Genomic DNA, 25,410 nt, shown 5'->3' with positions numbered 1-25,410 from the left:
TTTACATTTTTTTTTTTTTTTTCTCCTTTTTGTCTTGAATAATTTCATTGGACTATGACCACGCCTTTTGGTTTACACTTGGACTACTCTAACTAACTACACTATGAGCTATTAGTATGTCTTTTTGTTATTCTCTGTTTCTTTACTGTAGCGAATGAAACGGCCTCACATTCACATCATCCAGTCAGAGAGGACTGTCATTTCACTGAAGCTGCCACTTTTACAACCTTACCTTCCCGTCCACGAATAACACAACGTTATGTCAACTACTCTGTCTCTGTCTGGACTCTGTCTCTGTCTGGACTCTGTCTGGACTCTGTCTCTGTCTGGACTCTGTCTGGACTCTGTCTCTGTCTGGACTCTTCTCTGTCTGTCTGTCTGTCTGTCCAACTCTGTCTGTCCAACTCTGTCTGTCCAACTCTGTCTGTCCAACTCTGTCTGTCCAACTCTGTCTGTCCAACTCTGTCTGTCCATCTCTGTCCAGACAAGTTGAGAAAGAGCAGAAGTGAAAGCGAAGTGAAAAAGACCAGCTATACACTGGCAGATAGAAGCACCGCCCGCCCCCTACAGGCAGCTAGAAGCACCGCCGCCTATAGGCAGGAAAACCTGTAACGCACAAAAACGTCCCACATTTAAATCCAGATCACATTTTGGATATAACAAAAAAATTAGTTTCAATAAAATGAATTAATTTGTTCCCGTTGAATACACACTGGATGTCCAGCTTGGGGGGGGGGGGGGTGGTTATCTACAAGGGGAGGAGATGCCAAACAAATGTTTTCGTTTGTGATATATATATATATATATATATATATATATATATATATATATATATATATATATATATTTATTTATTTTTTAACCCATTTTGGGTTAAAGCATTATGTTATACTTTAGCTATTTAAAAATAGCAGATCTACAAGCTTGTAGGTCTGCTATTTTTGAAAAATCGTGAAAATGCGGCACAAAATCGAACATATATTCTTTCAGAAGACTTATTTTTTTATTTCGACGTCAGGCCTAAATGGGTTAAAATCAAGTGTAAGTGTGTGTGTGAGGTGCATGCTGTGTGTGTGAGGTGCATGCTGTGTGTGTGAGGTGCATGCTGTGTGTGTGAGTGCATGCTGTGTGTGTGAGGTGCATGCTGTGTGTGTGAGGTGCATGCTGTGTGTGTGAGGTGCATGCTGTGTGTGTGAGGTGCATGCTGTGTGTGTGAGGTGCATGCTGTGTGTGTGAGGTGCATGCTGTGTGTGTGAGGTGCATGCTGTGTGTGTGAGGTGCATGCTGTGTGTGTGAGGTGCATGCTGTGTGTGTGAGGTGCATGCTGTGTGTGTGAGGTGCATGCTGTGTGTGTGAGGTGCATGCTGTGTGTGTGAGGTGCATGCTGTGTGTGTGAGGTGCATGCTGTGTGTGTGAGGTGCATGCTGTGTGTGTGTGTGTATATAGATTAGGTGGGGTCACCTCGGGCAGCATGTGTGTGTGTGTGTGAGGTGGGGGCTCTAGGGGGGGTCACCTCAGGCAGCATGCTGTGTGTGTGTGTGTGTGTGTGTGTGTGTGTGTGTGTGTGTGTGTGTGTGTGTGTGTGTGTGTGTGTGTGTGTGGTGTGTGTGTGTGTGTGTGTGTGGGGCTCTGGGGGTCACCTCCGGCAGCATGCTGTGTGTGTGTGTGTGTGTGTGTGTGTGTGTGTGAGGTGGGGGCTCTAGGGGGGGTCACCTCAGGCAGCATGCTGTGTGTGTGTGTGTGTGTGTGTGTGTGTGTGTGTGTGTGTGTGTGTGTGTGTGTGTGTGTGTGTGTGTGTGTGTGTGTGTGTGTGAGGTGGGGGCTCTAGGGGGGTCACCTCCGGCAGCATGCTGTGTGTGTGTGTGTGTGTGTGTGTGTGTGTGAGGTGGGGGCTCTAGGGGGGTCACCTCCGGCAGCATGCTGTGTGTGTGTGTGTGTGTGTGTGTGTGAGGTGGGGGCTCTGGGGGGTCACCTCCGGCAGCATGCTGGGGTCGTTCTGCAGCAGCAGCAGGAACAGGTCGTCCTCACTCAGCTCGTGCAGCGTGCATTCTCTGAGCAGCGGGTAGTTGTGATCTGAACGCACGTCGTGGGAGAACTTACACGGCTTCCTGTGGAGAACAGAGTCACTGCAGAGATTAGAATAGGGTGCATTCTGCATCCCAAAATGCACTTTATAGTTAAAGGTATATTCAGTGATTTCACTTAATTCAAATATCAATTATTATTTTTGTTTTGTTTTGGTAATAATCCTCCCTACTATAGAGTGTGTAACCCTGGCCATATAAAGAGTTCCTCCCTGTCCCCAGTTAACCCCTGGGGGTCAAAAAACCTTAGGTTCGTTTTTGGCTAGGAGGTGGCCCAGGCTTAAAGGGACACTTCACCCTTTTTGCAAAATAATATATGTTAATGATGTTTAGAAGCTTTAGAACACTTTCCTGGGGGTCTTTATGTGTGTAATATGTGGTTTTAGCCATTTTAGATTGTAGCAGTGAGCACAGTGTCTCTGATGTCATGGACACTGGTCTCACTACCTTCCTGGACTACAATTCCCATAATCTTTTGGTCCACTGCTCCTCCTTGTGGATAGGGGGAAAGCTGTCTTACTGAGACAACATGTAGTCCAGGAAGGAAGTGAGCCCAGTGTCCATGACATCAGAGACACCGGGCTCACTGCTACAATCTAAAATATCTAAAACCACATATTACATACATAAAGACCCCCAGGAAAGTGTTCTAAAGCTTCTAAACGTCATTAACATATATGTTTTTGCAAAAAGGGTGAAGTGTCCCTTTAATCCAAGCAGGATAGAGAGGGGCCTTCTGCCAATCATGATCGAGCGGGGGCGGGCCTTGGTGTGTGCTGTTGGCCTGTCGTGTACATTATTACATTATTATAACATAATATATGTTATAATGTTATATATGTATATTATGCAGTGGTTGTAGGTGGTCTCGTCTCCCTATTAAAGGTCAACATATTTTAATTTACACCAGTGGTTTTCAACCACCTTCATATAAAGACCCATTATTTATTCATCCAGCATTTGATCCACGGACCACCATGAGATGCAGGGCTCCATTTTCCTCACCGTTTGAATAGTTAAAATGGCCGATCTACAAGCTCACAACGTGATCTACAAGCTCACAACGTGATCTACAAGCTCACAACGTGATCTACAAGCTCACAACGTGATCTACAAGCTCACAACGAGATCTACAAGCTCACAGCGTGTCAATGTAGATCTACAAGCTCACAGCGTGTCAATGTAGATCTACAAGCTCACAGCGTGTCAATGTAGATCTACAAGCTCACAACGTGTCAATGTAGATCTACAAGCTCACAACGTGTCAATGTAGATCTACAAGCTCACAACGTGTCAATGTAGATCTACAAGCTCACAGCGTGTCAATGTAGATCTACAAGCTCACAACGTGTTGATGTAGATCTACAAGCTCACAACATGTCAATGTAGATCTACAAGCTCACAGCGTGTCAATGTAGATTGGCTAGTTGAACTATTCAAACATGTTTTTCAAAATAGTACCAAAAAAGGGATAAGGGGTTTAGGGATAAGGGGTTTAGCGATAAGGGGTTTAGGGATAAGGGGTTTAGGGATAAGGGGTTTAGGGATAAGGGGTTTAGCGGTAAAAGAAATGGAGCCCTTAGCCTCTCAGACCCAAAACTAAAATAATATGTTATTGTTGGATCAGATTTTGTCCAGTTCCATCATGCTGTATTGATGTTGGTACCATTAGGAGAGATTAGATAACAGGCAAACGTTGATCAAAATAACAATTATTCCACATTCTCTAATTGTGTAGACTTCGATGTTTAACAATAATGTAACTCTTGAGAGCCTAAAATGAAACCAAATGGACCCGAATTGTTACGCTCTCAAGAGTTACATATCTATCAGGGTCCATTTGGTTTCATTTTACGCCTCTCAAGATTAAGAGTTAAAGATCTATCAGGGTCCATTTGGTTACCAACAAGCTGGGGTTGAAAACCACTGATTTATTTACACCATCAAGCTGAATGTTTTTAATACGTTAGTCCTATATTGACAGACGTTAAATCTGCTTCATTAATCAGACCAGTGTGTGTCCAGTGGAAACCTCGTATGAATCTGATCTCAGGTCAGAATGGGTTCATCAGACCAGTGTGTGTCCGGCGGAAACCTCGTATGAATCTGATCTCAGGTCAGAATGGGTTAACTGAGTGTTAACTGTATGGTTTGTAGCCTCTGATACTGATGCTCAAACACAGGAGCAAGATTTGTGACAAAAGAAGGATAGCCAATGGAATACAACCACCCTAAGGACTGCCAATTGCACCAAGTAGACCACATGTAAACGATGGAACCAAGTAGACCTACTGCACATGTAAACAGAGCTGCTATCTTTAAACACATCTTAAATCTGAGTTTTCTGTATACTATTTAAATAATCCTGAGAATCCCAATGTGACTGCAGAAAAGAGCTGCTATATATATATATATTTGTTTCAAAAGCTTTATACCCTGTTATAACATGTTTGTGACATATAGCTTTGTTTACAAAATGCTGCTCCAACTGTATATACTTTGTTTACAAAATGCTGCTCCAACTGTATATACTTTATGTTTACACAATGCTGTACCCCCTCCAACTGTATATACTTTATGTTTACAAAATGCTGCTCCAACTGTTTATACTTTATGTTTACACAATGCTGTATCCCCTCCAACTGTATATACTTTATGTTTACAAAATACTGCACCCCCTCCATCTGTATACTTTCACCATTTTCAACTGTTTTTATTGTATTGTGACACTTGCTTTGGCAATGTAAACGTTTGTTTTCTCATGCCAAATAAAGCTCCTTTGAATTGAATTGATACTGATAGTCAACAGCCCAACCCAAACCAAACAACAACAACAACAACAACAACAACTCGCCTTCCTTTCCCATATCTGCAGTTCCCATAGACGAAGTATTTGCAGAGGTGCAGGTTCTGGCAGTCGGTGCAGTCCTGTTTGGAGTAGCTCCTGCACAGCCTCAGGGAGGTCTTGGCCACTATGGTGGTCCTCGAACCGGTACCAGTACCGGCGGTCCCCCAGACCTCCTCCTCCTCCTCCTCCTGCTCCTCCTCCTCCCGGGTCCTCAGCACCAGGAACCGGGGACACTTCTTCACTATGTAGCAGAAGAACTCGTCCTCGGTGATGTCGAAGCGCTGGAAGACCCTCCTGTGCAGCTGGACCAGAGACATGGAGCCTCTGGTGCTGCACAGGACGCTGGTGGCGAAGTGGATGATCCTGGCGTAGCTGGAGCTGGACATCTTTATTCTTTATGTTCTTCTCACTGTCTGTAGTAGCTGGACATCTTTATTTATCCATCTTACTGTCTGTCTATTCTAGCGTAGCTGGACATCTTTATGTTCTACTGCTGTCTGTCTGGGTCTGTGATGGATCCACACAGCGGAAGTGGGTCGGACCATTGTTTATGTACGCCAGTGTTTTTCATTGGGTGTTTTTGGGGCAAATCTAAGCCAGCAAATATAAGACTTCCGGTGGACGATCTCTTCAAAATAAGAGTACCCTTTAGAGTATTGAAAAACGATTCATTTGCACATTTGCACATTAAAACTATAAATTAAGCATTTAACGTAACAACCTTTTCGGGCACATATACTCTAGTTTAGTATAAGCCATTTGAAAAAAATCACACCCGTGTGAAGTGAGTGGTACAACTCCGTGTGGGGGTCCCCAGGGGATCTGCAGAAGGTCCAGGTCCACAGGAACACGGCCAGGGTGCTGGCCCGGTTCCGGTGTGCCGCCCCGTGTCCGAAACGATCAGGAAATGACAGAGTTACCGTGTGGGGGTCCCCGGGGGTCCCTGGGGGGTCCCTGGGGGGTCCCCAGGACATCCAGACCACCAGGAACGTGCCCAGGGGGCTGGACCGGTTCCGGCGAGCCGCCCCGCATCCGAAACGGTCGAGAAATTACAGAATTACCGTGGAGGTCCCTGGTGGTCCCTGGAATATCCAGACCCCCAGGAATGCGGCCAGGGGTCGAGAAATGACAGAGTTACCAACCAAGCTATTTTTGTGCTTGGACAGACAGACCCAGGGACAGACAGACAGACAGACAGACAGACCGACCCACCCAGGGACAGACAGACAGACAGACAGACAGACAGACAGACCCAGGGACGGACAGACAGACAGACAGACCCAGGGACAGACAGACAGACAGACAGACAGACAGACAGACAGACAGACAGACAGACAGACAGACAGACAGACAGACCCAGGGACACACATAGCTGTGCAATGGAGGGTTGCACGACTCAAAAATACATATCATAAGTGATTTTTTAAAATATATGTATGTCTTTTAGAAAACATTAATTACGACACCTTATTCTGAAGGCAACCGGATGTCTTTATTTGCTAGCTCCCAATGTGGATTCTAGATTTGCCAATAGGACAGTGCTTTGTATGTACGGATGTACGGTATGCAACACATTTAACACACAGCGCCACTGTGGATAAAATATGATTTCCCCACAATTTGTCCCAATGTCTGTGTAGAATTATAAAATAGTTATAGGCTAATATTAAAAATATCACATATGGTAAATTTAAAATTGATAAGTAAAATTGCAAGTTTAAAGCTTGTAATAAATTGTTTCCCCTACTTCTCTCATGTTTAGGTAATTAAGGGCGCACCATTGACTGCATGTCACTGTGGCTACACGGCTTGGGATATCCGTGGATATACACGGCTTGGGGCGAGCCGTCCGGATATCTCGCCCCACAGCGTGGATATCTTGCCCCAAAGCACGGATATCTCGCCCTAAAGCATGGATATCTCGCCCCATGTTTATTTCATGTTTATTTTACCTTATTTCTCATATTAGAACATTTAGAACCAGTTTTGTTGTTGTATGCATGGATAATGAATATGGCTCACCCCAACACTAACATAAATATTCTTTTCATTTTGGGCCTGAGAGGCTAAAGTAAATCTCATCAAAGACCCTGTGGGCTCAAAATAAATGCTGAATAAATAAATAATGACATGAAAAAGGGTTGAAAACAGTCCATGTGTGAGGACTGACACGATAAATGACAAAATAATAATAATAATAACAAATAATAAGTAATAATAAATAATGACAGGATACAGTAGGAGTAGGCAGGGCTCTAGACCGGACTTGGCCTCACCCCCCGTACCCACCTCACCCCTGCCCACTTTGACAGGCTGGAATGGCTTAGGGTCGACGACAGAGTACAGCATCTTGCAATGGGTCTGGTCCACAAGATTCGATACACCACTAAGATACCCATGTACCTGTCTAGATACTTCACTAAGATACCCATGTACCTGTCTAAATACTTCACTAAGATACCCATGTACCTGTCTAAATACTTCACTAAGATACCCATGTACCTGTCTAAATACTTCACTAAGATACCCATGTACCTGTCTAAATACTTCACTAAGATACCCATGTACCTGTCTAAATACTTCACTAAGATACCCATGTACCTGTCTAAATACTTCACTAAGATACCCATGTACCTGTCTAAATACTTCACTGAGATACCCATGTACCTGTCTAAATACTTCCTTAATGTCAACGAAGTCCACACCCACAACACCAGAGGGAGTGCAACAAACCATGTACAACCCAGATTCGGCACAAACAATTAAGGGACTAAATTATTTTCGCTCCTATGCCACCAAAATGTGGAACGCCCTACCAACAGTCATTAAGACATGCAAATCCCTTGACTCCTTCAAAACCGCTCTCAAAGGGCACCTACGGACGGCTGCAATTCAAAACTGGCCCCTGTAAAATCAGAAACCCGTCCCCCCCTTTTATATATGTTTCTTTTCCCTTTTTACCTCCTTTATGATGAATTCCTGTTCTGTTCTTTGACTACATAGAAGTGTCTATTTGTACGTCTCTAATTGTTTTGATGAATTGAACAAGGTGGACCCTCTTGTAAACAAGTGTAATGCTTTATTAAGTCGTCCACTCACAGTTAACAGTCTTTGTATTGAGTTTGTGCTTGAAATTTACTGTAATTCTGCAAACTGTTAATAAATACTACAATCAATCAATCAATCATAGATCAGAGCGATATAGAGCATTAACCATAGGGGGCAGTAAAACGCCATACGGGAGGACATCGCGTTTCCGTGCGGTATGACCCTCCTCCCTCTCCGTAGTGTTGACATTACGTAGCGCAACAACATGGCGTCTCCTTCACCCCATCATCATCCTCAGCACCACAACATCTATCTATAGATAACTCTGGCAACATTTAGAGCGACGATAACTATTATAATGTGTATAACGTCTAAATAGTGTCCGATCGTCGTTAATTGTGCTGCAGATTCTCGTCATCAGTGTCGAGAAAGTGTGATTAAATTATTATTGAGGGAGAATCACTAAAAGTCAACGTGACTTATTGTTCATCAGAGTCGGTTCGTTCTGTGAATAACAGTAAAACAATATAAATAAAAGTTAAATTTTATTGATGAGGTTATCATCATCATGACGACGACAGAGGCCGCTCCCGGTGCTGAGGACCAGCTGCGGCCCGTCCCCAGGGAGGTATGATGATGATGAATTGAACATGGTCTGCCCTGTTGTAAACAAAGTGTAAATTGCTTTCATGGTTCTCCCAAACTGTGGTGCGCGTGCACACCCCTTGTGGTGCGCGAGCTCCTTCTAGGGGGTGCGCCGCGACATGGAAAGGCTGATGATGATGGACCTATGGTTTTATTTTAAATATAATTATTAACATTATTCCAACATATATATATGGCAAGTATAATGCAGAATATAGACTATGCTGCATACGTTATGCCATATTCAGGTTTATGTACCAGTATGTGCATATATGTGGATTAACCCATTCTGACCTGAGATCAGATTCATACGAGGTTTCCACTGGACACACACTGGTCTGATTAACCCATTCTGACCTGAGATCAGATTCTAAAAATGTCAGTCGTTCTATCGATTTTTTCAAAAATAGCAGATCTACAAAATAGCAGATCTACAAGCTCATATCGCGCCACCGAGTGGCGCGATACGAGCTTGTAGGTCTGCTATTTTTCAATAGCTAAAGCATAACATGATGCCGACACCAAAATGGGTGCCCGGTCAGAATGGGTTAACAGTTTTGTCTTGACTTGTGCTTGAAAGGTTCTGTTTAATTCTCCAATCGGTTAATTTAATTTCATCAATCAATGAATCAAATCAAGGTGGCCATCCTGGAGAGCTTCTTCACTCAGCTGGGCATGTTCTCCTTCGACCGGGCCAAGGACTATGTGGAGAAGGAGAAGGACAGCCGCTCCGCCGGGCCAGGAGGCCCGACCTGGACCGCCCTGTTGGCCGCCCTGGGACACCTGGCAGCCGCAGAGAAGGCCTACCACAACATGACATTCCTGGGGCAGAAACTAGGTATCTATTCTACCACAACATGACATTCCTGGGGCAGAAACTAGGTAAATATATATCTATCTATTCTACCACAACATGACATTCCTGGGGCAGAAACTAGGTAAATATCTATCTGTCTATTCTACCACAACATGACATTCCTGGGGCAGAAACTAGGTATCTATTCTACCACAACATGACATTCCTGGGGCAGAAACTAGGTAAATATCTATATATCTATCTATTCTACCACAACATGACATTCCTGGGGCAGAAACTAGGTAAATATATATCTATCTATTCTACCACAACATGACATTCCTGGGGCAGAAACTAGGTAAATATCTATCTGTCTATTCTACCACAACATGACATTCCTGGGGCAGAAACTAGGTAAATATCTATCTATCTATTCTACCACAACATGACATTCCTGTGACAGAAACTAGGTAAATATCTATTCTACCACAACATGACATTCCTGTGACAGAAACTAGGTAAATATATATCTATCTATTCTACCACAACATGACATTCCTGTGACAGAAACTAGGTAAATATATATCTATCTATTCTACCACAACATGACATTCCTGGGGCAGAAACTAGGTAAATATATATCTATCTATTCTACCACAACATGACATTCCTGTGACAGAAACTAGGTAAATATCTATTCTACCACAACATGACATTCCTGTGACAGAAACTAGGTAAATATCTATCTATCTACTGTATTCTACCACAACATGACATTCCTGGGGCAGAAACTAGGTAAATATCTATCTATCTATTCTACCACAACATGACATTCCTGTGACAGAAACTAGGTAAATATCTATTCTACCACAACATGACATTCCTGTGACAGAAACTAGGTAAATATCTATCTATCTACTGTATTCTACCACAACATGACATTCCTGGGGCAGAAACTAGGTAAATATCTATATATCTATTCTACCACAACATGACATTCCTGGGGCAGAAACTAGGTAAATATCTATATATCTATTCTACCACAACATGACATTCCTGGGGCAGAAACTAGGTAAATATATATCTATCTATTCTACCACAACATGACATTCCTGGGGCAGAAACTAGGTAAATATATATCTATCTATTCTACCACAACATGACATTCCTGGGGCAGAAACTAGGTAAATATATATCTATCTATTCTACCACAACATGACATTCCTGGGGCAGAAACTAGGTAAATATATATCTATCTATTCTACCACAACATGACATTCCTGGGGCAGAAACTAGGTAAATATCTATCTATTCTACCACAACATGACATTCCTGGGGCAGAAACTAGGTAAATATCTATTCTACCACAACATGACATTCCTGGGGCAGAAACTAGGTAAATATCTATCTATCTATTCTACCACAACATGACATTCCTGGGGCAGAAACTAGGTAAATATCTATCTATCTATTCTACCACAACATGACATTCCTGGGACAGAAACTAGGTAAATATCTATCTATCTATCTATTCTACCACAACATGACATTCCTGGGGCAGAAACTAGGTAAATATCTATCTATTCTACCACAACATGACATTCCTGGGGCAGAAACTAGGTAAATATATATCTATCTATTCTACCACAACATGACATTCCTGAGACAGAAACTAGGTAAATATATATCTATCTATTCTACCACAACATGACATTCCTGGGGCAGAAACTAGGTAAATATCTATCTACTGTATTCTACCACAACATGACATTCCTGGGGCAGAAACTAGGTAAATATCTATCTATTCTATTCTACCACAACATGACATTCCTGAGACAGAAACTAGGTATCAGAATCAGAAGCCTTTATTTCCATGACATGACAGCGGAGTGCAGTTACAATATTTAATTGTATTGCGTTAACATACTCTACCAGGCAGATTAACGTTTTTGTTATTGATTAAATAGGAGATATGTACAATGAATGAATGAATGAAATATTTATTTCCGTGTCATGCCACCTTGGCCCATCCCATATGGGATTATATGATACATTTAACAAAGTACGTTGAAAGCAACTGACATTACAGTCCTTCCTGTTCATATTCCATAATGCGTTATTAAATACATGAATACATATTTGTACAGTATTAAAACAAAATGAAAACAAATGAAACAAGGCCATTTTACATGTAAATGGCCCTCCTCCTGACATTGACCAGGCCTTTTCAAGGAATGAGGCAAATGAAAAGGCGTTTCAGTTTCTCGAAGTCCTCCAACCATATAAATTCATGATTTGGATCTATCTTATTAAAAAGTCTCTCCTTAATTAATAGAGTTGTAGAATGGACAATAAAAAACCCAAAATGCAGTTCATTTTCAATTTCCTTTAGATCACACAGACTACATATTGTATCCTCAACCGTGCCTACATATCTACCTGTCTCAATATATTTATAAAATATATTATATTTATTATATCTACATATCTACCGTTTACACTCTTCAGAAGCAGAGGAACTAAGGGCCGATTCATACTACATTCATTCATACCCCCCCCCCCCCCCCCCCAATGACGTCACATTGTAGGCTCTACAGAGCCTAACCCACTTTTTACAACTTTGCATTAAGAAGTGTGGTAGCAATACATATTTCCAACAACAGATGGCGCTGCCGCCCGTGGATGAATTTACACTGTCATTCTGTCAACCATTTCTACATAGTACAACCATTACTCTCCTGTGTGTGGGGGAGGGGGCGGGTGGGAGTGAATTTATCCTCCTCAAGTCACTGGTTCTCAAACTATTCCATGTCAAGGACCCCCAAATTGACACTAATTATTCTGCAGACCCCCATTTGAAAAGACATGCCAAGGACCCCCATAAGAGGAGATTTTTTACAGCTCTAGCAGTGAATCTCAAACCGTTTTCAAGGACCCCCAGTTTGACATGCAATAGGCTACGGACCCCCCATTTAATGGCATTTATATCTCTATCTCTGGAACGTGGAACCCCGAATTATATTGTAAGATCTCACTGTTAATTATTGCGAGTCCATTTGGACCGGAGTTACAGACCCGTTAAAAGTGTCCATTTTAAACAGTTAAACAGTCAATTATGGGCACTGTATTTTGCCCGTAAACCTCAAGTTTAGCAGCATTATGTACAGTTAATATACGGTAATATACAGGTGTGATGGTACTATTCGGGAGTTTACCGGGAGTTTGTTGGAAAGTTTAACCCATTCTGACCGGGCACCCATTTTGGTGTTGGCATCATGTTATGCTTTAGCTATTGAAAAATAGCAGATCTACAAGCTCATATCGCGCCACCGAGTGGCGCGATACGAGCTTGTAGGTCTGCTATTTTTGAAAAATCGAAGAATGACTGACATTTTTTAGAATCTGATCTCAGGTCAGAATGGGTCAATCAGACCAGTGTGTGTCCAGTGGAAACCTCGTATGAATCTGATCTCAGGTCAGAATGGGTCAATCAGACCAATGTGTGTCCAGTGGAAACCTCGTATGAATCTGATCTCAGGTCAGAATGGGTTAAGAACCACTGCCATACGTAACCAAAGCGCTCTGCTGCCCCCTGTAGGCGGCCAGTCGTTCTTCAGCCGCAAGGACTCCATCCGCACCATCTACACCTCGCTGTACAACGAGCTGCGCAAGGTGGTGACCACGGGGCGCCACGCCCCGCCTGGCTCCGCCCCTTACCTGGAGGACCTGCTGTCGCACCTGTCGGAGCAGCTGTGCCACTTCACGCAGGCCCGCGTGGAGATGGCCGACACGTTCGAGAAGATGCACTCGCTGGGCGGACAGAAGAACGTCAACTCGGACGAACTGGTCACCACGCTGGACGCCGTGCTTCAGAAGTACAGCACTAGGTGTGTGTGTGTGTGTGTGTGTGTGTGTGTGTGTGTGACTGACTGTGTGTGTGTGTGTGTGTGTGTGTGTGTGTGTGTGTGTGTGTGTGTGTGTGTGTGTGTGTGTGTGTGTGTGACTGTGTGTGTGTGTGTGACTGTGTGTGTGTGCGTGTGTGTGACTGACTGTGTGTGTGTGTGTGTGTGTGTGTGTGTGTGTGTGTGTGTGTGTGAAAAGATATTGTGATATGTATCGTGATAGATATATTATTATATTTTTCCATATCGCTCACCCCTATGTCGTTGTCTTTGTTAGCTTGTGGAATATGTATGTGTGAACTTCTTTAGAAGACGAATATAACACATCTAATATAACGCATCTGGAAGAGAGCTTATTGAGACATACTGTTAACCTATGTAGACCTCATCAGACATACTGTTAACCTATGTAGACCTCATCAGACATACTGTTAACCTATTTAGACCTCATCAGACATACTGTTAACCTATTTAGACCTCATCAGACATACTGTTAACCTATGTAGACCTCATCAGACATACTGTTAACCTATTTAGACCTCATCAGACATACTGTTAACCTATTTAGACCTCATCAGACATACTGTTAACCTATTTAGACCTCATCAGACATACTGTTAACCTATTTAGACCTCATCAGACATACTGTTAACCTATTTAGACCTCATCAGACATACTGTTAACCTATTTAGACCTCATCAGACATACTGTTAACCTATTTAGACCTCATCAGACATACTGTTAACCTATTTAGACCTCATCAGACATACTGTTAACCTATTTAGACCTCATCAGACATACTGTTAACCTATTTAGACCTCATCAGACATACTGTTAACCTATGTAGACCTCATCAGACATACTGTTAACCTATTTAGACCTCATCAGACATACTGTTAACCTATTTAGACCTCATCAGACATACTGTTAACCTATTTAGACCTCATCAGACATACTGTTAACCTATTTAGACCTCATCAGACATACTGTTAACCTATGTAGACCTCATCAGACATACTGTTAACCTATTTAGACCTCATCAGACATACTGTTAACCTATTTAGACCTCATCAGACATACTGTTAACCTATTTAGACCTCATCAGACATACTGTTAACCTATTTAGACCTCATCAGACATACTGTTAACCTATTTAGACCTCATCAGACATACTGTTAACCTATTTAGACCTCATCAGACATACTGTTAACCTATTTAGACCTCATCAGACATACTGTTAACCTATTTAGACCTCATCAGACATACTGTTAACCTATTTAGACCTCATCAGACATACTGTTAACCTATTTAGACCTCATCAGACATACTGTTAACCTATTTAGACCTCATCAGACATACTGTTAACCTATTTAGACCTCATCAGACATACTGTTAACCTATTTAGACCTCATCAGACATACTGTTAACCTATTTAGACCTCATCAGACATACTGTTAACCTATTTAGACCTCATCAGACATACTGTTAACCTATTTAGACCTCATCAGACATACTGTTAACCTATTTAGACCTCATCAGACATACTGTTAACCTATTTAGACCTCATCAGACATACTGTTAACCTATTTAGACCTCATCAGACATACTGTTAACCTATTTAGACCTCATCAGACATACTGTTAACCTATTTAGACCTCATCAGACATACTGTTAACCTATTTAGACCTCATCAGACCGGTTCTAAAAAAAATAAGGATTCTAAATCATGACAGTTTTCTTCCGAAAACTGTCATGATTTAGAAGACTTTTTTTCCCCATGTTTCTATCAGTGGTGCTCAACCTTTTCATGTCAAGGACCCCCAGAATTATCTGTTAACCCATTCTGACCTGAGATCAGATTCATACGAGGTTTCCGCCGGACACACACTGGTCTGACGAACCCATTCTGACCTGAGATCAGATTCTAAAAATGTTAGTCGCTCTTCGATTTTTCAAAAATAGCAGACCTACAAGCTCGTATCGCGCCACTCGGTGGCGCGATATGAGCTTGTAGATCTACTATTTTTCAATAGCTAAAGCATAACATGATGCTGACACCAAAATGGGTGCCCGTTCAGAATGGGTTATTGTCCACCGACCCCCCACCGACCCCCATCTGAATATATAGATACAGAAGCAAAGTTAAAAACGTTCGCTCTGAAAGAATATTATATTCAAAGATTTGTGGCCACATTTTTCCCGATTTTTCAAAAATAGCAGATACAGTATACAAGCTATTATTCAATAGCTAAAGCATAACATAATGCCCAAAAGGGGTTCCCGTTCTTAAGGCGTTAGAGTGGACACCGTGAGGTGGGTGCAGGAAGTCTTTCCCCGCTGACTTCAGCAAGAAGGGTCAGACCGTACAGTACGTTGGCAAAACCAAAATAGCCGTATAACCTTTGCACGGTTGAGCTGCAGTGGAATAAACCGCAGTGGGGTCACAACCTGACAACACATCAGGCAGTGAGGGGTGGGTTGGCAGAGCAGTGAGGGGTGAAGGTAACCCTAACCCACACATCAGTCAGTGAGGGGTGGGTTACAACACAACAACCCACACATCAGTCAGTGAGGGGTGGGTTACAACACAACAACCCACACATCAGGCAGTGAGGGGTGGGTTACAACACAACAACCCACACATCAGTCAGTGAGGGGTGGGTTACAACACAACAACCCACACATCAGGCAGTGAGGGGTGGGTTACAACACAACAACCCACACATCAGTCAGTGAGGGGTGGGTTACAACACAACAACCCACACATCAGTCAGTGAGGGGTGGGTTACAACACAACAACCCACACATCAGGCAGTGAGGGGTGGGTTACAACACAACAACCCACACATCAGGCAGTGAGGGGTGGGTTACAACACAACAACCCACACATCAGGCAGTGAGGGGTGGGTTACAACACAACAACCCACACATCAGGCAGTGAGGGGTGGGTTGGCAGAGCAGTGAGGGGTGAAGGTGATGCTCTCCGGTAGCAGCCATCAGGCCACGGGGAATTCACCCGTCAGCAGAGAGAGCAACTATATCCCATTCTGACCTGAGATCAGATTCATACGAGGTTTCCGCCGGACACACACTGGTCTGATTAACCCATTCTGACCTGAGATCAGATTCTAAAAATGTCAGTCGTTCTTCGATTTTTCAAAAATAGCAGACCTACAAGCTCATATCGCGCCACTCGGTGGCGCGATATGAGCTTGTAGATCTGCTATTTTTAAATAGCTAAAGCATAACGTGATGCTGACACCAAAATGGGTGCCCGTTCAGAATGGATTATTACACGTACGAGGACAACGACAAACTCTCCTCCCTTCTGGCTCCAAAACTATGGAATGAACTTCCCATTGCAGTCAGAACTACAGACTCACTAACCAATGAACTTCCCATTGCAGTCAGAACTACAGACTCACTAACCAATGAACTTCCCATTGCAGTCAGAACTACAGACTCACTAACCAATGAACTTCCCATTGCAGTCAGAACTACAGACTCACTAACCAATGAACTTCCCATTGCAGTCAGAACTACAGACTCACTAACCAATGAACTTCCCATTGCAGTCAGAACTACAGACTCACTAACCAATGAACTTCCCATTGCAGTCAGAACTACAGACTCACTCCCAATCTAAACTATGGAATGAACTTCCCATTGCAGTCAGAACTACAGACTCACTAACCAATCTAAACTATGGAATGAACTTCCCATTGCAGTCAGAACTACAGACTCACTCCCAATCTAAACTATGGAATGCACTTCCCATTGCAGTCAGAACTACAGACTCACTAACCAATCTAAACTATGGAATGAACTTCCCATTGCAGTCAGAACTACAGACTCACTAACCAATCTAAACTATGGAATGAACTTCCCATTGCAGTCAGAACTACAGACTCACCAACCAATCTAAACTATGGAATGAACTTCCCATTGCAGTCAGAACTACAGACTCACTAACCAATGAACTTCCCATTGCAGTCAGAACTACAGACTCACTCCCAATCTAAACTATGGAATGAACTTCCCATTGCAGTCAGAACTACAGACTCACTAACCAATCTAAACTATGGAATGAACTTCCCATTGCAGTCAGAACTACAGACTCACCAACCAATCTAAACTATGGAATGAACTTCCCATTGCAGTCAGAACTACAGACTCACTCCCAATCTAAACTATGGAATGAACTTCCCATTGCAGTCAGAACTACAGACTCACTCCCAATCTAAACTATGGAATGCACTTCCCATTGCAGTCAGAACTACAGACTCACTAACCAATCTAAACTATGGAATGAACTTCCCATTGCAGTCAGAACTACAGACTCACTAACCAATCTAAACTATGGAATGAACTTCCCATTGCAGTCAGAACTACAGACTCACTCCCAATCTAAACTATGGAATGAACTTCCCATTGCAGTCAGAACTACAGACTCACTAACCAATCTAAACTATGGAATGAACTTCCCATTGCAGTCAGAACTACAGACTCACTAACCAATCTAAACTATGGAATGAACTTCCCATTGCAGTCAGAACTACAGACTCACTAACCAATCTAAACTATGGAATACACTTCCCATTGCAGTCAGAACTACAGACTCACTAACCAATCTAAACTATGGAATGAACTTCCCATTGCAGTCAGAACTACAGACTCACTAACCAATCTAAACTATGGAATGAACTTCCCATTGCAGTCAGAACTACAGACTCACTAACCAATCTAAACTATGGAATGAACTTCCCATTGCAGTCAGAACTACAGACTCACTAACCAATCTAAACTATGGAATACACTTCCCATTGCAGTCAGAACTACAGACTCACTAACCAATCTAAACTATGGAATGAACTTCCCATTGCAGTCAGAACTACAGACTCACTAACCAATCTAAACTATGGAATGAACTTCCCATTGCAGTCAGAACTACAGACTCACTAACCAATCTAAACTATGGAATGAACTTCCCATTGCAGTCAGAACTACAGACTCACTCCCAATCTAAACTATGGAATGAACTTCCCATTGCAGTCAGAACTACAGACTCACTCCCAATCTAAACTATGGAATGAACTTCCCATTGCAGTCAGAACTACAGACTCACTCCCAATCTAAACTATGGAATGCACTTCCCATTGCAGTCAGAACTACAGACTCACTCCCAATCTAAACTATGGAATGCACTTCCCATTGCAGTCAGAACTACAGACTCACTCCCAATCTAAACTATGGAATGAACTTCCCATTGCAGTCAGAACTACAGACTCACTCCCAATCTAAACTATGGAATGAACTTCCCATTGCAGTCAGAACTACAGACTCACTCCCAATCTAAACTATGGAATGAACTTCCCATTGCAGTCAGAACTACAGACTCACTAACCAATCTAAACTATGGAATGAACTTCCCATTGCAGTCAGAACTACAGACTCACTAACCAATCTAAAGTATGGAATGAACTTCCCATTGCAGTCAGAACTACAGACTCACTCCCAATCTAAACTATGGAATGAACTTCCCATTGCAGTCAGAACTACATTGACATGCTTTTGTTCTCGCTTAAAGGTAGTGTAGACAAGTTTCCAGCCAACATTTTAAATATATATGAATGTATTTTGTTGGCCTTTTTTCCCTGTATCTTTCCCTTTATTATGATGCTGAGGTGTTCTCCTGCAACAGCACACTCTCCCTTTGCCCCCCTGTGGCTGAATGCACTGTTTACAGTATATCCACTACAGTTTACTACTCGGGACGTCGGAGGGGATTTAAACGTTTAGCCAATTGCAGCGTGAGGCTGTGACGGTGTGTTCAACCCAGCACTGCAGTATTATAATGAAAACGCGAACTAACTCCTCCGTCCAGGTTCCACCACCCCATCCTGGGCCGCGTGGAGGAGAGCTTCCAGACGGAGGTGGACGTGGTGACCCAGCTGCTGCGCTGCCAGACGGAGGTGTCGGAGTGGCGCTTCCTGCCCGCCCTGCTCAACCTTCACGGGGCCAGCTCCAAGCTGGCTGCCTGGGGCCAGCTGTTCCAGCGGCAGAGGGAGACGCGCAGCGCCAAGCACCTCTTCGGAGGCCAGTCGCAGAAGGCGGTGGCGCCGCCCCACCTGTACGTGTGGCTGCAGCGCTTCCACGCGGCGCTCCTCGCCAAGTTCAGCTTCTACTTCCACGAGGCGCTGAGCCGGCAGACGGCGGCGCCGGCCGACATGAGGGCGCTGACGGCGCGCACGGCGCCCGACTACCACGGGAAGATCTGCTCCTTCATCCGCAAGCACGACGCCAACAACGTCTCGCTGGTGTTCGACAACCAGGGCTCGGACAGCTTCCAGGGCCACGGGTACCACCACCCGCAGTCCTACCGCGAGGCGCCCAAAGGAGTGGAGCAGTTCCCCGCCGTGGTACGTGTGTACGGGATACTTTGAACCACATTTAGACCTGAGGGCGAGCTTTCTGAAAAAACGCATGTTTCTATGTCAGCGGTGCTCAACCTTTGTCATGCCAAAGACCCCCAGGATTATCTGTAATTGGCCGCCGACCCCCATCTGAAAATATGTAGTTCCAGGAACCCCCCCCCAGAAGCAAAGATTTGAGTTAAAAATGTTCGCTCTGAAAGAATATATACGGTATTCAAAGATTTGAGGCACATTTTCACGGTTTAAAAAAAAAATAGCAGATCTGCAAGCTCGTAGCGCAGCACTCGGTGCCGCAATACGAGCTTGTAGATCTGTAGATCTAAGTATAACAGAATGCTTAAAACACCAGAAGGGGTTCCAGCCCAAAATGGGTTAAACTCACAACAAAAGTGTCAATGTTTTTTATCATAGCAACCTCCCAATTACAGCTTCACACCCTCTGATACACTTCCAGAGGTCCCAAAATAAAAAGGCTGAAAATAATAGAACACTCATTTAACACCATTTAACCTAGGGGACACGGGGAGAACATGAGGGTACCTACCCTAGGGGACTCGGGGAGAACATGTAAACTCCACACAGAAAGGCCCTTTCGCCAACCCCGCCTCGGGTATGGGCACTGATGACGCGGATGGAGAGGACAGTTTTTCTAGTTTTTCTCTGGTTTGTATTCAACATAATGTCACATTAACATAATGTAACATAAAAATGTAACATAAAAATGTAACATAAAAATGTAACATAATGTAACATATTGTCCCATTCCCATCCCAGGTGTCCCTGCCGTCGGGGGAGCGCCCGCTGACCCACTGGCCCAACGTCATCATGATGATGGGCGACCGGGCCTCAGAGCTCAACACGCTGGACAAGGTGGTCCACTTCTACGACGACAAGGTCCAGAGCACCTACTACCTGACCCGGCCCGAGGCCCGCTTCACGCTGGTGGCCATCTTCGACGGCAGGAAGTCCGAGAAGGACTCGCACATCACCGCCTTCCTCCAGGAGATCTCTGGCTCGCTGCGCAACTCCAAGCCTTTCAGCACGCTCAAACCCGGGTCCAAGGGCTGAGAGCTGCCCCTCGAACCCGGGTCCAAGGGCTGAGAGCTGCCCCTCGAACCCGGGTCCAAGGGCTGAGAGCTGCCCCTCGAACCCGGGCACAAGGGCTGAGAGCTGCCCCTCGAACCCGGGTCCAAGGGCTGAGAGCTGCCCCTCGAACCCGGGTCCAAGGGCTGAGAGCTGCTGCTCAAACCCAGGTCCAAAGGCTGAGCTGCTGCTCGATGTTTGAGTATCTGTGTTCTGAATATTAACACGGTGCACATTAACATTAATGTGATGCACATTTCTTACTGGAATGGAACTGGAATTGAACATACTTGAATATGGTTGATCTCTTTTTGAAGTCTGTGTATTTGATTTGGCTTTTTATTTGAAGGACTTCAACCTGCGATTTATAACTGTTCATTTAACACAATTTATAACCGTTCATTTGATGAAACGAAATGCTGTTTTAGCCCAATGTGTTCCAGACCAAAGTGACGGCTTCTCGTAGCGCAGCCTTCCCCAAAAACATTACATTACAGTCAGCTGCTATAGTACCTTTTAATTTAATTTAGTTTATAACGTTTCAGAAGATACTAATGATGGAACTTTTATTTTTTTGTTGCAATGTTCACTTTACTATTTTAACCATGCTGTTTTCATTTGTAAATAGTTTCTTTTTTTGCTGTGCTTGTTGTCACTAATGAAAATAAAGTTCAGATAATGTTACAATTACCCTTGATTCCCCTTTACATGCATAAATGTCATACATATCATGACCATTGATTGAGCCGTTTGTTGGAAAAGATATTTACAATACTTGCACACATGAGACCAGAGTACCTTCAGTGGTCTAGTAAATATTTTATACATGTACATCTATATAATACACCAGAGTATACCTCCAGGGGCCTCGTCAAAAGCACTTACATCTGCTTGAACCCAACCTGATGTATACTTCATAAGACCATTACATGCCGTGCGCTTAAAATAGCCAATCTACAAGCTCGCGTCTGTGACACGTGAGGCTTTTCAGAGGGCTATTTTGGTGCTACAACGCCGCGTCGTTTCACGGAGCATAAATTAAGCATTATGTTATACTTTAGCTATTGAGAAATAGGTCTGCTATTTTTGAAAAATCGTGAAAATGTGGGCGCAAATCTTTGAATACATTATTCTTTCAGAACAAACGTTTTTAACTCAAGTCTTTGCTTCTGAGGGGTTCCTGGAACAGCATATTTTCAGATTGTGTGTAATATGTGGTTTTAGATTGTAGCAGTGAGCCTGTTGGTCTCACTACCTTCCTGGACTACAATTCCCATAATTCTTTGGTGCACTGCTCCTCCTTGTGGATAGGGGGAGAGCTGTCTTACTGAGACAACATGTAGTCCAGGAAGGTAGTGAGCCCAGTGTCCATGACATCAGAGACAACAGGCTCACTGCTACAATCTAAAATATCTAAAACCACACATAAATACCCCCAGGAAAGTGTTATAAAGCTTCTAAACGTCATTAACATATATATTTTAGCAAAAAGGGTGAAGTGTCCCTTTAAGGGAAATTGGACCGTCAGGTACTAGGTTTGACACCCTGAAATGGGCTACTGGGGCCCTTCATTGGCCATTTATTTTGTTAAATGTAGGTCAAAAAGGTGATAAAAAAAAACACTGAAAAACATAAAAATCGCACTCACACGAGCTATGGGGGCCCTGCAAAGATTACCGGCCCAGGGACCCTCGTGGGGGTTAATCCATCCCTGATGAGAAGGAGAGAGGTGGTGGAGTTAGTTGCTTTACTTTCCATTTTTTAAACAACACACAGACGTAAAGGGTGTTCAAAAGCACTGATTTATGATAAATAAAATAAAATAAAAAACCTAAAAAATTGAGTTATGAGGTTTCCTCCCGACAGCTGTTCTCCCCCAATGGGGTGTACTAAGGCATCGATAATGTTCCACCTATCGGGTCTTTGGAAACCACGAGACCCCCACGAGACCCCTCCCCCCACGAGAGACCCCTCCCCAGCAGCTCAGCCTCAACACCACCAGAGCCATCTAATATCAGTTAGGATATCGAGGTGGCAGAAACCGAGCGCTGTTCATGCAGCCTGAACTGAGACAAGCTGGAGTTGGAAATACATTGTTTTCAACGAGGGCGGCGCAAATAAGAGCTATTTTAGGCATGTTGTGCAACATGACAACTGTTGACAAGTATTGCACAGTAACAACTAAAGTCTCTGTAATGTTTATGTTGTACTATTACTACAAAACAATCTAAAACTAGAAAAAGTGCCCTTCTGGGCACAGGTCTCCACCAGGATAGGAATGTAGGACATTGCAGCTTGCCTTCATCTGGTGGTTGGATAAAAGGGCAACAAAAGTAAATCAGGATGGAGTCTGAGAAATCTGAAAGACCGGTTTCGTTGAATGGCTCTAGAGAGACTGTGTACCAATTTGCGTGATGTTTGGACAAAATATGTAGGTGTACTGTGCAAAAACTAGTTTTGCACAAAGCGGCCTCCTGGTGGCGCTATAACAGGCCGTTCTGGAAATTTTGGGGCAGAGGTTCATCGTTGGCATCCAGGGAGTGTGTGTGCAAAATTTGGCATCGACCGGGTTAACGGTGGCCGAGATTAGCTGCTCACGGACACACACACACGGACGGACGGACGGACGGACGGACGGATGGATGGAGTGCAAAACATACTCTCCCCCCATGCCTTCGGCCTGGTGGAGACAATAATGGAATTTAAGATCATTAAAGCTGGGCTGTTGCCTAGTGGGTCCAATGCATTTCTGCCTACTTCCGGTCCAGGACTGAAGCCCCATGAAGTGAACGCAGTTTGCGTAACTCTGTCTATGCTCTGAACACCACCACAAAAGAAATACCCATTCCCACCAAAATGTGCGCTCTTGAATGTTAAATTTATTCAGGTTATTTATAATAAATACAACACTGATACAATCCATTTGGCTATAATATAATATGAGCTCATCTTCAGGGAAGCTCAGGTTTTTCAAATACAGCAACACTTAAAACGGACGAAACCATTTCCTTTATTATTATTATTATCAAACACATTCAGAAGAACCTTCCTTTTTAGTTTTAAAACGCACCAACATGTCGTGATGCTTTTACATGCCAAAGTACACAGTCCTATACATCAAAGTGCAATGTCACAATATGGGTTAACGCTAAGAATTCATAATTCAGTTTTTATTCTACTAAACACTTTTCATGATTATTTCATTGGGAGCGCTGCTGCTCTTCATTCAGGACGACATGCGATGTGAGTGGATTCACATTAACTCCCCCCAAAATGACAAGGATTAAAAAAAGGCACTTTCACGTAACATGCATACCAACACGCACTCACACACACACACACACACACACACGCACACGCAGTCACACACACACACACACACACACACACACACACACAGTCACACACACACACACACACACATGTTGTTTTTGGCAGCAAATCTTGATTTTAGTTTTAGTCAAAGTCTCTTAATGACGTAATGACTGTTTTTTACAATTGCTGAAAATAGCCGATCTACAAGCTCACAACGCGGCACGCTGCGAACTTGTAGATCTGCTATTTTCAGCACGCAACCAAGTGTAAAATGACTTATACTGGATCTCTGGTCCACTAGTCCCTTCCTAACGTTTTAGTCTAGTTTTTATCTGTTGACAAAATTGTCAGTATATTTAGTCTTAGTTTTAGTCGTCATAGCTTAGTTTTCATTTAGTTTTCATCAGTGGAAAAAGGTAGTCGACGAACATTTTTCGTCTTAGTTTTAATCGACGAAATCAACACACACAAACACACACACGCACACACACACACGTGCATCCTTTAGCAACTCATATCCCATAGCGCATCACTCTCACATTAGTTCCTAAGCCCAGTCGGAGGCCACATTCAGTGTGCTGTTCAAGTGTTGTTTATGGGCATTTTACACACAAGAGCCCCACCCTGTTAGCTTACTGTGAATTTAAGGTTAAATTGTGAGTTCAGTGGAACGACCAGGTGAACCAATATTTACACACACGCACGCACAAACTGTATACTGTATATTCTACTGTAAGTGGCATGCTTTTTATACCAGCTATGTGCACTTCCACCAACCTGTACGTGTTCCTTCCTGGCACTCAAGGCAGGTATATGAATATTCTATCAACTACCACTGTTCTAGTGTTTATGCATTTACAACGAACAGGATGAGGGCAGGCAGGCAGGACGCACACACACACACACACACACACGCACACACGCACACTCACACACACACACGCACACACACACACACACACTCACTCACTAATGGGAAAGGAAATCATTCATACATAGTTACACCCCGTTCCAGGAAAAATAAAAAGTTCTGTCCAAGCTTCCAGCTCCCTCCTCCACCAAACCTTTACACCCTGTATGGAACCCTGGGCTGGGTAGTTAGTGGTGGTTGAACCCTAACCCATGGGTAGTTAGTGGTGGTTGAACCCTAACCCATGGGTAGTTAGTGGTGGTTGAACCCTAACCCATGGGTAGTTAGTGGTGGTTGAACCCTAACCCATGGGTAGTTAGTGGTGGTTGAACCCTAACGCATGGG

At 43.5% G+C, this 25,410-nt stretch overlaps 2 protein-coding genes and 1 long non-coding RNA gene across 4 annotated transcripts in view; 2 read left to right on the top strand and 1 right to left on the bottom strand.

Moving 5' to 3' along the window:
- The window catches only part of parp12b (poly (ADP-ribose) polymerase family, member 12b), a 28,428-nt gene extending 22,952 nt beyond the window's left edge, over positions 1 to 5,476 (bottom strand). The window contains exons 1-2 of the mRNA XM_083757951.1: positions 4,935 to 5,476; positions 1,973 to 2,104 (exon numbers count right to left, since the gene is read on the bottom strand). Of these exons, the coding sequence (XP_083614077.1) occupies positions 1,973 to 2,104; positions 4,935 to 5,318 (516 nt within the window). The 5' untranslated portion in view covers positions 5,319 to 5,476. The remainder of the gene's footprint in view (positions 1 to 1,972; positions 2,105 to 4,934) is intronic.
- LOC310853503 overlaps positions 1 to 25,410 on the top strand; it is a 273,260-nt gene that overhangs the window by 40,745 nt on the left and 207,105 nt on the right. The window lies entirely within an intron of this gene.
- Positions 8,205 to 20,975, top strand: LOC310853442 (KICSTOR subunit 2-like). 2 transcript variants are annotated; one of them, XM_083757775.1, is made up of 5 exons: positions 8,205 to 8,608; positions 9,265 to 9,463; positions 13,020 to 13,308; positions 19,208 to 19,742; positions 20,532 to 20,975. In XM_083757775.1, the coding sequence occupies exons 1-5, from the start codon at positions 8,549 to 8,551 to the stop codon at positions 20,823 to 20,825; spliced, it is 1,377 nt and encodes a 458-aa protein (XP_083613901.1). In that variant the 5' UTR covers positions 8,205 to 8,548; the 3' UTR covers positions 20,826 to 20,975. The 2 variants fall into 2 exon arrangements, with proteins under 2 accessions (XP_083613901.1, XP_083613902.1); XM_083757776.1 differs by lacking the exons at positions 8,205 to 8,608; positions 9,265 to 9,463 and adding an exon at positions 10,901 to 10,929.

Source organism: Protomyctophum parallelum (genome assembly GCF_964188405.1).
Source record: "Protomyctophum parallelum genome assembly, chromosome: 22".
Classification (NCBI taxonomy): Eukaryota; Metazoa; Chordata; class Actinopteri; order Myctophiformes; family Myctophidae; genus Protomyctophum; species Protomyctophum parallelum.
This window is presented reverse-complemented; position numbering and strand designations above follow the sequence as displayed.